The sequence below is a fragment of the Dermacentor albipictus genome, chromosome 8 (assembly GCF_038994185.2).
Source record: "Dermacentor albipictus isolate Rhodes 1998 colony chromosome 8, USDA_Dalb.pri_finalv2, whole genome shotgun sequence".
In the NCBI taxonomy this organism is placed as follows: domain Eukaryota; kingdom Metazoa; phylum Arthropoda; class Arachnida; order Ixodida; family Ixodidae; genus Dermacentor; species Dermacentor albipictus.
The window spans coordinates 46,888,127-46,902,663 of NC_091828.1; the positions used below are offsets into that span (position 1 = coordinate 46,888,127).

Here is a 14,537-nt window from a genome sequence, read left to right on the forward strand (position 1 = left end):
GAGTATAGAATCTTTAGTAAGTGAGAATGGCTGGTAAGAAAAGGAGCCGGCAATGCCTTCCCCGTTCTCAGGTTCAGAAAACATGTCAGGCTTAATACAGCGCATTCAAAGGTGCTAATTACGGAACGTGCGCACCGCTGGAACAGAAATATTCAAATTTAGAGCTTTCCCCAGTTCTCGTTCCCTCATTGGGTTGATGCATTCTTAGTAGGCACCTTAAGCTTGAGACATGTTTAACCAGAGTAAGCAATATCAATACCGGCGAAATTATGATTTGGCGATGAAGAGAACTCGAAATTTGCTACTGTCGTGACCGCGCATGTATTCACACAAATTTGAAGCTTAGAGCCAAGGCAATGTACTAGAGTCATGCACCGCTATTTCCAGACCAACTAACTATATATATATATGCATGCGCCCGAGCACGTTTAGTCCCACACATTCAGAAATAGTATCTTGAAACTGGTGTCATGCCAGAGATTCCTTACAAGTGGATACATTTTGCAAATTCACCTGCAACAATTGGTAATCTGCAATATGAGCCGTAAAGTAAAGAATTACCAGGTAATTTGTGGAACTTCAATTATTTGAGTTCGTACTTCGTTTTCTCATCTTCTTAATGTTTGTTTATTCGGCTAATTCAGCTCAACGACAAGAATTATGCTATCTGCCACAGGCGGTCTTTGAAAATTGATTAATACTCAATAATTGCCGCGCACATCCATAAGCAAAGCATGAATGAAAACCATACTTCGCAAAATAAAGCAACATCACACAGCACAATTCCAGAACTCACACCACTCGACGGACCGGTGCCTGTAGGATCCCCATTGTCCATCGCGGTAGACGTTCATTACCAGATCCTTCTCAATTATGTCTTTGTAGGCAGGGTTGGTAGGGCTGAAGTCGGCTACACTGTTTGAACCTTCCACGTTGGCGTCAAATACACACCTGCGTGGAGCACAAGGAACATGTCCATACATTCTAGGATTTTTCAACATTTATGTTTGTTTATTTACGTTAACATCAGAGACGCTCATTCTTTATCGGTCAACGTAGCCGGAAAGAAAATTCCGATCAAAGCGATAGCACCTCAGAGATAAGCAAAGTCGAAAACGATTTTTCAAACTTCTATTTAACCATGTGCCTTCTTCACCATCGAAGTGACGTGAAGTCGTACGCAGTAAGACAATGACTAATACGCGTACACGTTCACTACACATAACATGCAGAGCCTCATGATGAAGTATGAAATTCTTAGTGTCTAATAAGATACAAATTGCAAAAATATTTCTGGTAACACTTCGAGACTCTCTTGGTTTCACCAGCACAAGTACAGAGTCAGTTTTGGACTACGCTTGCCACTAAGCTTACCAGTATTTGTTAACTCCTTCAACCTTCAACAAATCTGCTTTACCTGATCCTCCGCAGCTGCCTTGCCCCTTTGCATAGCTCCCAAGGCTTTGTTTACTTCTTCCGACGTTACTTGTGCGATGTCAAATTTCTCTAGACTAATCCCTCTTCCATTATCGTCGTGGGTGTCACTGGTACTGTATAAATCTCTATAGAACTCCTCAGCCACTTGACCTATCTTATCCATATTAGTACTGATATTGCCGGCGTTGTCTCTCAACGCATACATCTGATTCATGCCTATTCCTAGTTTCTTCTTAACTGCTTTTAGGCTTCCTCCGTTCCTGAGGGCATGTTCAATTGTTCAGCAGTGTTCAACTCTTGTCGCTTCGACGCAAATAATTACGAATTCGTGTCATTTTACTCGCCTAATTTTTTACCTCTCACCCGTAATGGCTTTGTGTGATCGCAATGCAAAACGACAAGCACAACAACGCCCACACTTTCTAACTTGCCAAAGCGGAAAGAGTGGACGCCGCTAAACGCACTAGTTGGTGAGTTTGCGCAGAATATACAAAAAGAAAGGCACACAGAGGCACGATCCGAACAGACGCTAACCTCCAACTAAAGCTTAATGCCAGATGTGCTTAATACACATAGCAATTAGAAAAAAAAGCAACAAAGTAACATAGTTATTCACACGATCCTACCAACACGTTGTGCATTACAAAGCGCTAGTTAGCAAGTGCCCGCAAGAAAATATTTCTTTGGCGGAGAACAAAAAAGACGGGGAGCTGACGCACCCCTTATCGTCACTGTTCCTAGCTGCAGCTGCCACAATCACGCCCGTGCAACAATCTTTGTCTCCAAATGAGACTGCAGCATTGTGAAGATATGCAGCAGAGCCACTGTCACCGCTACAGGCTGCTGCATTCTTGTCTACGTGCGCTCTTTTGTAGATTCTGCGCTATAACATGCATAAGTATGGAATACTATATAGTCCGAACCAGCGCTTTGCTGCACTATAAAGGTGTACCAAAATACGAGGCGCACATGTGTGTAAGCAATGGTTGCTGCGTGATCAACGAGGCTGGAAATTATCTGCCATGCGTGCTCCACGTGGAGTGAATGCGCGCAGAATCGCTATTTGTGAATTTCCATGGAGTCTGGTGCAAACTAACAGAAAAAAAATATTGTTGCACTTTCAAATGGCTGTCTGATAAATGTGTTGCAGCATGAAGCTTGCTACAAATGCCATTTGAATAATCTTTTTCCATGTGGAATAAAGCTTCAAGGGTGATATGCAGAACCGGTTTTCCAATTGGCGCTTACGATTATTGCCTCATGCATTTAAGCCGGAATGCCAACATGATAATTTATTATACTGCGTTAATGCGTTCAAGAATGTGGCAATAACACAAAATAGATGGATTCACTTCTTTATAGAATCTGGTTACTTTTTTCGGTACGATTCGGCCCTGGATAATTTCTTCAAGTATTCGCTTTGCCCTTTTTGTTATTAGCACTCAGATTTGCAGGCACACAAAAGTTACTTCATTTTAAAGCCGCAGTTTTGACAGGTTACTCCTTGCGTTACCGCTGTACCGTAGACCCTGCAAAATTACAGGCAAATATTTTTCCCTGGTTACAATTCTTTACTAGGCCAACAAGAAAGTGAATATTGTAATACACATAAACCTTGATATTAGGAATTTCTACAAAACAAATTTCTCGATAATGTGAAGTATTTAAATTTTACATAAAGACCCACATATACAGGGGAATATAACAAGGTGTGTTAATACACGACTTCAAGAAATCGCAGTTTCGCCTGAATTCTGACGCATTGATTGCGATGCCTAATAAGTAGCCATCTACAGGAAGTAATGATAGTTTTGTCGACCGTGTAAACTTGAAAACATTCGCTTACTAAATTAATAAGCATGGTGTCCCGCAACCACAAGCAAACATGAACCCACCTCACTCGATCACCGCGGAAGCTCGCTGTCAAAACGGTGGAGTGAGGAATCGCAGCAGCAGCAGCGAGTGCATATACCTTCGTGCTGCCTCGCACTTCAACGCCAACTAAGCGTCGAGAACAAAGCGCACACGATGCTTTCAACCCCCGGCGCACCTAGACTGTGGTCACGTCAGTTCGGTTTCGAGATTGCGCCCACGCGGCCGCGCATGCTCAGCAGCAGCCGGAGTAGCGCACCCCCTTCTCCCTCCCCTCCCCACAGCGCCTTGCGCGCGACCTTAGATCGCTTTAGACCTTAGCTTAGACCTTAGCATGGCTGTCAACGCTGCTGACCGCAGAGGCCGCCTGCGCCAAGGTCGATCCAAATGTGTCGCGAAGCTAGAGGCGAAAATCGGTCCAGAAACAATTGTCACCGACATCAGCAGAGGAGGGCGGCTATGGGAACATTGACTGAAGCAAGGCAGTTAGGAAACTGATTCCTTTCCCCCAAAATAAATATCTCGAATAGATGTTATGTTAATTTCACGGGGAAAGAAAAAAAATTATCTAGTCTACGTTAGCCCTACGAATAAACGCGTCTTTATCAGCACCCGCAAAAAAAGAAGGTCAGTACCGCCGCTATCAATTGCTGTACGATGTAGCTCTAGAAATGTGTAGTATGGCATGCTCGTAAAGTTCACCTGCTACTATACACCGCCCTCCCCCCATCACACGCGTGGTCGTTTTGATAGTGAACATTTGAATTCTGGTGGCGCGGCGTTTGTGAAGTGCCAAGTTTGTGACGTGTCAAGTGAAAGATAGTGAGTTACTACCTGGGGCGCTATTCTGGACATTCCGCCATTTTCTTCGGAGCGTGACGTAGGCGCGACGCAAACAAAATGGCGCTGGTGGCCCGGTTTTGCTTACGTAACGTGACGCCAACTTGACGTTTCGCCTAAGAAACTGAAATGAAGGCACTGAATGTAGCGTTATCGGTAAAGCAAAACAGTTTTCCTCCGCAGTAAAAATAAAGCAGCTATCTCAAAGCGTATGATTATTCTGTCGAAAACGCTTCTCGCTTCCGTCGTCTGCTGCGTACAAGCCGTCGTCTGCTTCAGTAGCTCGGATGCGTGTCCCTGGAAAATGGAATGAGTCATCGCATGTTCGTGCCAACGCGCTTGTTTTCTTTCTTGAGACAACATACGCGAACTACCAGTGGTGATGCGCGCACGTTCTAGGCCACGTTATCGCTATTTCGTGAAACGCAAGTGACTCAGCCCGACTCGGCTGGCTTAGAAACGGCCGAATATCACCGATAGCGTTGCGCGCGCCAGAGATATCCACTAGAGCGACGCAAGCGCCGGCGCTGCCATCTCTTGTTCATTTCGCTGGTTACTCGCACCGCGGGAGGAAACTTCAAGGCGCCGCCTTGCGTACATTTCTTTTTGTAAGTTAGAAAAAGGCCGTTGTCATAACTTTTGATTGTGCGAAAAGGCATTAATCTCGATTACAATACAAATGCAGCAGTGAAAAGTGGACAACATTGCTGAAAGTTTGCTACATTCAACCAATATTATTTCGTATTTACGTGTTCTTTTAAAAAACGATGGCCCAAAACACAAATGCCAACACCACCCGAGAGCGATGCAAATACTATGAGCACGCGTTATGAACAAAAGATTTTCGTGGCGCCAAACGACGGGGAAAATGTGGCGATACGCATTCCTCTCGGCTGCCATTGCATATGGCTGCCCATTAGCATAATTCGCGCGGCTCGTCGCAGCAAAAATTATGGCGGAAAATCTCAGCAATGGCGGCCCTGCGCAACGTCACGCATCGTCAAAATGACGTTTACGAAACAGCCCTTCCTGTGACGCTCCTCATGAGATATTCCTTCAGCCAATCAGCAAGCTGGCATGGCGCATATCTTGAATCGCCACCACATATTCGCGCAATTGCAAATGCATTGCACTGGCTTCTGCACGCTACCGCTCACATTCTTTTTGAAGCGCTAACATCACAATATATCTGCCAAGGACCAAAAAAATGTATTAGTCCATAACATTTGCAGCTCCACGTCACGTTTCGTCATCTTGATGAAAACGCAAAATTGCATTTTGCAATACTTCCGCTTCCCGGCACAAATTTCAAAACACGTGACCTTTCGACAGCCAATCAGAGAGTAAACATGGCGGATAATGGCGGCCGTGCAGCCGCCATGCGTGTCCAGAATAGAGCCCCTGCATACAGTTTATAGCTGATTGGATGCGGTTACAGTGGCCGCCGCGCTTGGCGTCAGAGGATGCGAGAAGCATTTAACACCCAAAGCATTCTTTGGCATGCGAAGAAACGATGTTCTGTGTGGTTCTGTGCACGAGTGCGATACCGACACCCGTACGTCTGACCTTTTGCTGCATTGCTTTCCGCGCTGAAAGCTGGAAACACTCATCGAGTCTAATTGCGGTGCACTTGAAAATAAAGCTCTAATGGCAGGCCCCAAAAACGAATTTCGCGCTTTTGAAAATTACAAGGACGTCAATCCTGCTTTAAGAGATATGGGGTCGGGTTAGGTTTTGTTCCGCCGGTAGTGTTCTGTTGTCACAAGGATGGCTCTAAGCTCTATGAACCACCAGTGACCGTACATGTTTGAACGTATCGGTTTCTATGAAGAATGTGCTATTTGCTATATTACCTTGCCCGCCCACCCTGTTTTAGAGATAGCCTGCCGCGCGTACAATGGGCGGGCGTGGTGAGATGACGTCATATCATGTGGGCTGTCTTCCATCGCGCTTTGTACTACAGGTTGGGTAATCTCGATTTTCGGTGACCATCTGACTCTAAAGGCATAGGAAGCATACGCTATACGCGTCCAGCGCTTTTCCTGGTAACGTCGTCCCACTGCGGGCAACACTTTCAGCCCCCAGGATAGACTTTACACGAAAACGTGGCTGCCTTCACTTCTAGCCGCCGGTCTAAAGATATCGTCGACAGGACGTCAAACCGCAGCGCTTGTAGCCGACTCTAAATTTCAACCAAATGAAGTTTCTCAACATTCAAATTCGCTTTTCCCGGGAGCCCGTTATTTGAGGAAACTCTGTGGCACGTTAGGCATAAAAAAATCACTCGACGACTATACTTATTCGCGTAAATGTAACAAAACTTCATTACAACGAATTTAATTGACGATGCTAACGACTTCGTTATATCGAAGATTAGGTGTATATCGTTATGTGTACGTACCGAATGTGATGCCCACTGGTCTCCCTTCGAAGGCAATTGGTTAAACCCACGATGCCACTTTTACCGGCGTCTTCCGCGAGTAGCCAGATGTTTTCTCCAGTTGGCTTGCTGTCGTGTTCAACCGCTTTTTCCTTCAGCGGCTCGACCCAGCTAAAGCGCCCATTCTGCACCCTAATAACCGCCTGCTTGGTGGCGTCAACGGCCACATTAACTTTCCTGAAGAGCAGCAGTGTCGATATGTTATTCGACTTTTGTGCTACCAAACGAAGTCCACGAACTGTAAAAGCTGCAATAGTTGTCTGCTCAGAGTAAACTCGAAAGGAAACACCGCTTACTCTCGACAGCACTGCCTCTGCCGTGGTCAGTGCTGTGCGATGGCAAATAAGAACGAATCCACGTTCCTTGCACTGCGAAGACAGTTCTTCAGCCAAACTAACCAGGTCATCAGAGGCACTCATGATGGCACAGAAAGCTATCACCAAGTCAGCCCCGGGCAATTTCCTCTCAGAGGTGTGAGGGTCTCGTACAACCACTGCTGTGCCTTCGGGCGCTTCTTCCAGTGCGATGCTCTCCGGATTTGGGTGTGCAACAGTGTATTCAGTCTTGAGGGTCACATCGTACATGGACAGCACAGCAGACACCCATGGAGCCATTGCTGTGACACTCTGTTTATCCATCAGTTCTACGACACGGAGTTTCCTTGAGCTTATATTTTCCACCACTATGTCAAAGATATATCTCAAGGGGTCCTCCTCTAGGAGACTGGTGTTCAGGATGTCTTCCTCGAGAGCTTTCTTTGAGGAAAGTAGTGCACATTTCACCGTGGAAGATAGTGATGCAGTTCCGTTGACTTCCTTGTCGATGATAACGAGCAGCTGGAGCAAGCCTTGATTTTCTGCAATGTTTTCGACGTACGAGTTCAGCAAGTCTTCTGGTACTTCAAGGCAGCTGTTCAAAGTTTTGTCGGAAGGTCGTTTCTGTTCTTGAATCTTCTCCAGGGCGCGTCGGCTGATGCAGCCACATACATCAGCATACTCTAGCAAAAGGTTCTCGCGATCCCGACGGGTGATTTCATTGTCCAGGTAAGAGACGAAGCGGTACTGTTCTATGATTGGCGTCTGGAGGATTGGGTTCCGCTGCACGCTGTTAACATCGACACCTTGTACCTCAACGCCACCAGCACGGCGCATGTTATGATAGGAGTTATAGACGACGTCCACTCCTGCATAGAAAACAGTGAAAGGATTCGGTTGACAAAAAAGATCCTAGTTTCCTCTCACAGCTTGATCGCGTTTAATAGCTCGAAGCAGCACAAGCACTACGAGAAGATGGGTACTGCGGCAATGGTGTTAATTTTGACTATCTGGAAAGAAATTTCACTAAACAGTTCGTTCAAAAGTGTTTGCTGTTAGTCGACCGCCTTCGCTAACAATAATGGCGACGCTGGTACTGGCTAGCGTCCACTTTAATGAACAATTTGAGGAGTAAGAATACATGTTTTTGCTACAGTCGCTCGTATTGTCCAAGGTGCGGACAAAGCCATGTACAAGATTGATTTGACGCCAAGAAGCGTGAAAGAGAGTTACGCGTTGCTTCAGCTATCATCAAGTGCAGCAACCAATGTTCTTTGTCTCATAAAACAGGGAGCCGATGAATTGAGAAGTTAGCACGTATGAAGAAGTTTTGAATCAGGTCTATCTCAGAGAAAATGAAATCCTAGAAAGCTGTAGAAATTCTAAAACATGTCGGGCCTAGTCATCTTTTTTCAAAATTTTGTTCAATAACTGATGTGTCAGACAAAAGCACCGAAAATCTTGTTAACGATTCATTAGGATCTGTCAACAATGGCCACGTCAAGTTATAACTTTGACGACGTCAGTCAGATACAGGTGGTATGAGCTCGCATGATTAGGAGAGCAAGCTTTTTCAAACTTGTTTAGAGCATCTTTCAGCACTGCTAATTAATAGAAGGCACAATAAGAACCTGAACCTAATGCACTGTATTTAGCGGAAACATTCCCAGACAAGATTGCCATGCCTGAATTTCATATACAGGGCAGTGACGTGACTGTGCTCTCTGACCCGGATTCAAACTTTGGGCGAGCATCTTTATGGGAGCCAACCTTATGTGCCCAGCGACTTCTACGCAATACGACGCACAACATGCTTTGCGCCTGATAGCTACGCTTGAGGCTGTAAATTTCGAGACATACAATACATTGAGATTATTAAAAAGAAAGCTTTACTGGCCGCGAAGTAGTGATTTCGGCGCGGCGGTGCTCTGAGGAAGCACATGGCGTCAAAACGCGCGCCTCGCGGGGGATATTTCTATCTCTGTCGCTCCCTAGTCACTACTGCGCATGCACCACCAGTAGCACCGAGTACCAGGTGTTCCGCCGCTACGCAGCGTCGCGCCTTTACGTCGTCGCCGTTTGGTCTGGCGTCACACCGCGTTCCTCGTCGTTGCGCTCGCCTCCGCTCGCTTCGCCAGCTGCGTCACATGGCTGATAACATGTCGGAGGATTGAAAAGGAGAGCTCGCCTGCGCGGCAACCACAGTTGAGGTGGCAGTATGGACGGCGACAATTCTGATAAGCAGGAGCAGGCATGGACTCGACATCGGAACGAGATGAAGAGGAAACGAATCGCCCAGGAAACAGACGAATAGCACGTCGAACGACTGGCTAAACGCCGCAACATAGCTAGACAACCAGAATAACCTGGACTTGCAATCAAGATTAACCAAGGCCTTAGCTTTCGCTTCGTATATCCTGGCATAGCCGAGCTAAGCCACTGCGACTTTTTTTAATGAATAAATTGAATTTTCAACAAAGCATAGACGGGATTTAATACTTAGACAAGAAGAATAAAAAGCACACAATGAGACAAAATTTACGATTGTCTCTATTAATGCTTCACTGTAGACCTTTCGTCATCTAAGATAAGGATGCAGTACCGTTTCTACTTTATAAAAGTAGCCTGTTTGGTGACTTGATACACTGCATTTATCAGGGGAATAAGAGTCATAAGAAAATACATAAGAAAAAATAATGAAGAGAGAGAAGTCTCAAAGAAAAAAGTATGGTACTTCAAAGCGTGCGAAGAATGCCTGTCAAATATTCATAGCAACGATGTTGATCAAAATGTGAGCTGCAATTGGCAGTACCGGGTAAATTGTCAGAAGACGTTATAATACCTCTGTAAATTTTGTGCTGTGAAGGTATTGAATGAAGCCAGAGCACCCAATTAACGCCAAGTGTGCTTTGACAGTTTTTTTTTGTCTTCGTCGGCCACGCACTATGCGTCTACTGCTCCAGAAACTAGATTTTAAGGCCTCAATTTTATACGCACAGTTTGAACGGCACGGTTTTGGAAATGACGTGCCTTCTATAGGATTACTCTCCTGTAAAGCAGATCTAACGATGCAATAAAAAAATCCTGGCTCGCTCAAATCAGTCATGCCATACTTGTTGGAAATGTTTGATTGAAACATTATAGTTGTGGTAGTGTTCCAGACATATCTGCTCGGATGATTTTCTTGTTATGCTACTGCAAACTGCGTCTGCGATCAAGTGACACGATGTAGACATCTCTTAAATGACTGCACTCCGCAATAAAACACCACTCCTACCATATTTAGAGATGAGCACATCACCTCCTTCACAGATACTGCCCTTCACCAAGCTACATATTCACCCTAATCTTCGACCCTCCGTGGTGGAGTAGGCGCTATGGCACTTCACTCTTAAGCGCCAGGGCGCGGGTTCAAATCCCGGCCGCAGCGGCCGCTTTGCAATGGTTCCTAATGAAGAAACGGCCACGAATTTTGCATTCGGTGCACGCTAAATCCTCCTCAATCAATTAAAAACTTAGTGCCCTTTCACTCTGCTTAGAAGCATGACCAGTGAAGCTGTGTATGTGGGCGCCTTAACGGAGAAATGCACCTCCACCGCGGGAGGCCCGGCATTTCACTATCTTCTGGATCGGCTCACGTATGCAGAGTGCTTCACGCCTGCTTCACCTTCGCTGTGGGTCGGCCAGGTATTCCACAATCTTCGGCATCGGCCAAATAATGAGTGCTTAACGCCTGCGTCACCTCCATCGCGGGTCGGCCCGGTATGTCCCTATCTTTGGGATCGGCCCACATATGTGGAGTGCTTAACGGCTGCTTGACCTTCGCCGTGAGTCGGCCTAGTCTATCACAATCATCGGGATCGGCCCACATATGAGGAGTGCTTAACCCCTGCTTCATCTCCGCCGTTGGTCGGCCCAATATTTCACTACCTTTGGGATCGGGTCACGTATGCGCGGTGCTTAACTCCTGATTCACCTACGCCGCGGGTCGGCCCAGTATTTCGCTATCTTCGGGATCGGCCCAATAATGGGGAGTGCTTAACGCCTGCGTCACCTCCACCGCGGGTCCGCGCGGCATAGCACAAGCTTTTAAATCGGCTCACGTATGGGGAGTGCTTAGTGCCTGCTTCACCTTCACTGCGCGTCGGCCAGGTGTTTCATTGTCTTCGGGATGAGCCCAATAATGATGAGTGCTTAACGCCTGCGTCAACTCCACCGCGGTTCATCCCTATCATTACAGCATTTCTATATTATCGGGATTGGCCCGCGTATGCGGAGTGCTTAACGCCTGCTTCACCTTCGCCGTGAGTCGGCCCAGTTTTTGACGATTATCGGGATCGGCCCAATACTGAGGAGTGCTTAACGCCTGCGTCACAGAAGCTTTTTATTCGGCTCACATATGGGGAACGCCTGCGTAACCTCCACCGCGGGTCGGCCCGGCGTTTCAGTATCTTCGGGATCGGCCCACGTATGCGCAGTGCGTAACACCTGCGTAACCTCCACCGTGGGTCTGCCCAGTATTTCGCTCTCTTCGGAGTTGGCCCATTAATAGGCAGTGCTTAATGCCTGCGTCACCTCCACCGCTGGTCCGCACGGCATAGCACAAGCTTTTAAATCGGCTCACGTATGGGGAGTGCTTAACGCCTGCGTAACCTCCGTTGTGGGTCGGCCCGGCATTTCGCTATCCTCAGGATTGGCCCACGTATGGGGAGTGTTAACGCCTGCTTTATGTCAGCTGTGGATCGGCCTAGTATTTCGCTATCTCCGGGATCGGCCCAGGTATGCGGAGTGCTTAACGCTTGCGTCACCACTGCCGCGGGTACGCGCGCATAGCACTAGCCTTTAAATCGGCTCGCATAGGGGGAGTGCTGAATGACTGCTTCACTTCTGCCGCGGGTCGTCCCGGTATTGTATTATCTTCGAGATCGGCCCACTTATGGGGAGTGCTTAACGCCTTCGTCACCTCCGGCGCGGGTCAGCCCAACACTGCATAATCTTTGGGATTTTTTTTCTGCATGCGGACACGATAGTGGGGAAAGTAACCCTTAGCAACTTCGCTGTAAATTGGGAGTGCCCCACTACAGTGCACTTCATAAACATATCAAGGTTTGGGCTCGTAAAAGCCAAGTATTTAATTGTGTAAGAATTTTTACATAAAAAATGAACATTTGAGACCTTTCACGAATCGATTTAAGGACCAACTCGCTCACCTGCACCCCCTGCTATTTCGGTGATCTTTGCGTGAACTTTGGGGTCGATGCGGACCGACTGTATCCTGACAGGCAGCTGGAATCTTCTTTGTGGGTTCCAGATGACGCTAATGTGAATCAAGGCATCAAGGAAGGTCACCCAGTTGTCCTCCCACTTCAGTTTTCCGTATGTTTCTGCAGGATAGTTGCACACATGAAAAACGCGCTGGTTTGAATGTTTTGAGAAGAATGATGCTCAAGCTCAAGTGTACCGATGCGTAATCAGTAATCCACTTCATGAACGCAATCGATAAAATAATCAGCTTAAAGGCATCGCAGTGATACAAGTCGGTAACAGTGCCGAAATGCTACGATTAGCAGAAATACTAAATAAAGAAATTTTAGAAATGCAGCCAAACAAAATGTCTTGTGCATGCCCCGAGCGGGTGCTCGGGTTCGAGCTAAAATTTGCCAGGGGGATACCATTATTTTTTCACGAAACATATTTCAACAATTCAAATATCAGTTAAGTCATAATTCTGTAACCTGAGTGGTAGTTGCATTGCTACGCTATCATTTCTACTTCGCACTTACTCTGTGAGTTAGCCTTGAGGACACTCTGGAAGGCTCCGTTGTACTGGTATCCGCGGAGTCTCAGCTCCTTGTAAACGTCAGAACCGTCCATATCGTATGCAACGGTCTCTGGAGGCTGTCCAGGAGGGTCCTTGAGGAGTACCCTCTCGCCTTCTTCGGCCACGCGGATCCGGCCTTTGCAAACCACCGCTCGACCCTCGCACACTTCAAACTCGCCAGACGTGGGCAGCATGCTTATCTTGAAGCGCACGCAATCTGGGCGCCGAATAGTATGTTGTCAGTTTACTGCAATACATTGTCATGGCTGAACAGCATGTCAATGTCAAGGGCACAGCAATGCCATTGACATTATGCCCTACCTAAACTATTCCACTTGAGTTTTGTGAAGTGTTGAAATCCGACAAAAGATATTTATAATGTCAAAGACCATCGCAAGGCTTGTAGAAAAGCTCCAGTCTCCATTTTACTGAGGTCACAGCAAAACGAAGCTACTAGCTCAATGGAATAGCTCCTCGTATTGCTGTTGCTTCCATTATTGTTTTGTGGTGCCTCCTCACGGTTGGTCGGTGATATATTGTCGTTTTCTTGCGAACGAAACCAATTTACAGAGTGTGATAACAGCGCAAGGTTGTTTTAGAGGCTTCACTCAAAAGCGTATGAGCAATTGTTTTGGGTTTTTAGCTGAGGTTGGCAGCGTACGTCGCCACGAGAAGAGGCTCGGCAAAGGTTCTAGTTTCAAAGTAGTAGGCCTCTTGAGAATGCTTTCTGCACGGATATCGAAGGGTGCAAAAAAAGGCAGAAAATACCAATGATGAATACCATGCGACACGAAGCGTTTCGGAAAGTACATAGCAGGCCAATTTGTGGGAAAACGTTTCATTTTATTCTACTGCCATTTATTAGTGTATTTTTTGACGACCATTGCATGACGACGCTGGCCGGGGTAGGAACAATGGCGTGGCTACTACTACATGACTACCATGTGACCACGACGCGGACGTAATGACGATGGCATGATAGAAACGGCTTGACGACAACGCGATGCCGATTGTACGATAACGATCAGGTGAGAAAGGGAACGACGGAGCTGGAGTTGCAACGACGACATAACGATAATTGGAGAATGATGCTAAGACAATTACAAAGGTATGATGGCAATAGAATGATAGCTCTGATTTTTGGACGGCGGTTCCCAGCGAGAACATGCCGACGAAACGTGCCATCTTTGAACACTTCGAACATGTTGTAAACAGTCGTGTATATCACTTGTTGCTGCAAATATGGAGTAAATATGACGCAGCTAAACTAACCGGATGCCACTATAAATCATTCCACTTGTGGGCATTAGCGGGTTCCCGAATCAGCATAGTTTTGGGGGAGGATGACACAGTTTAGAAACTAGTTGCCTCCTTTTGAGTTCATGTGATTGTGCAATCGTATCCACATATAGAAATAAAGGGGAATTTAGTAATTGTTATGTTGATGAACACGAAAGCCTTGCGATTACCACGCAATACATATATATTGTTAGGCGAACGAAGGATTAAGGAGTGGAGACGATTTACAAAGTATATTTACAAAGGATAATGCAGCGCTGGCCAGTTAAGCCGACAGCTCAAGATCCAGAGAGCGGTCGTCGTGTTCGTCGGGGCGCCTGCGTGCATCATTATCCCCGGCGGTGCAAGCACCGTCGCGTTGCGTCTAAATATCGGTGATAACAGGGGAGTAATATGGTTTGAGACGTGCGACATGCACAACGTCAGTGGAATTCGGGGCAGATGAGGCACTGTTACTGACTGGGGGGATTCCGTGCGTAACTGGAGTCATGGCACGCAGCAATCGATACGGGCC

At 46.6% G+C, this 14,537-nt stretch overlaps 1 protein-coding gene across 2 annotated transcripts in view; it reads right to left on the reverse strand.

Annotated features, from left to right (window-relative positions):
• Nucleotides 1-7,739, reverse strand: part of LOC135909735 (fatty acid synthase-like) — a 49,200-nt gene extending 41,461 nt beyond the window's left edge. The window contains exons 1-2 of one of the 2 annotated variants that reach the window (XM_070522818.1): nucleotides 6,551-7,739; nucleotides 797-951 (exon numbers count right to left, since the gene is read on the reverse strand). In XM_070522818.1, coding sequence (XP_070378919.1) covers nucleotides 797-951; nucleotides 6,551-7,227 — 832 coding nt within the window. In that variant the 5' untranslated portion in view covers nucleotides 7,228-7,739. Of the gene's footprint in view, nucleotides 1-796; nucleotides 952-3,332; nucleotides 3,474-6,550 lie in introns of those variants that run through there. The other variant, XM_065441796.2, reaches the window with a different exon arrangement.
• Between the last annotated feature and the right edge of the window lie 6,798 nt (nucleotides 7,740-14,537).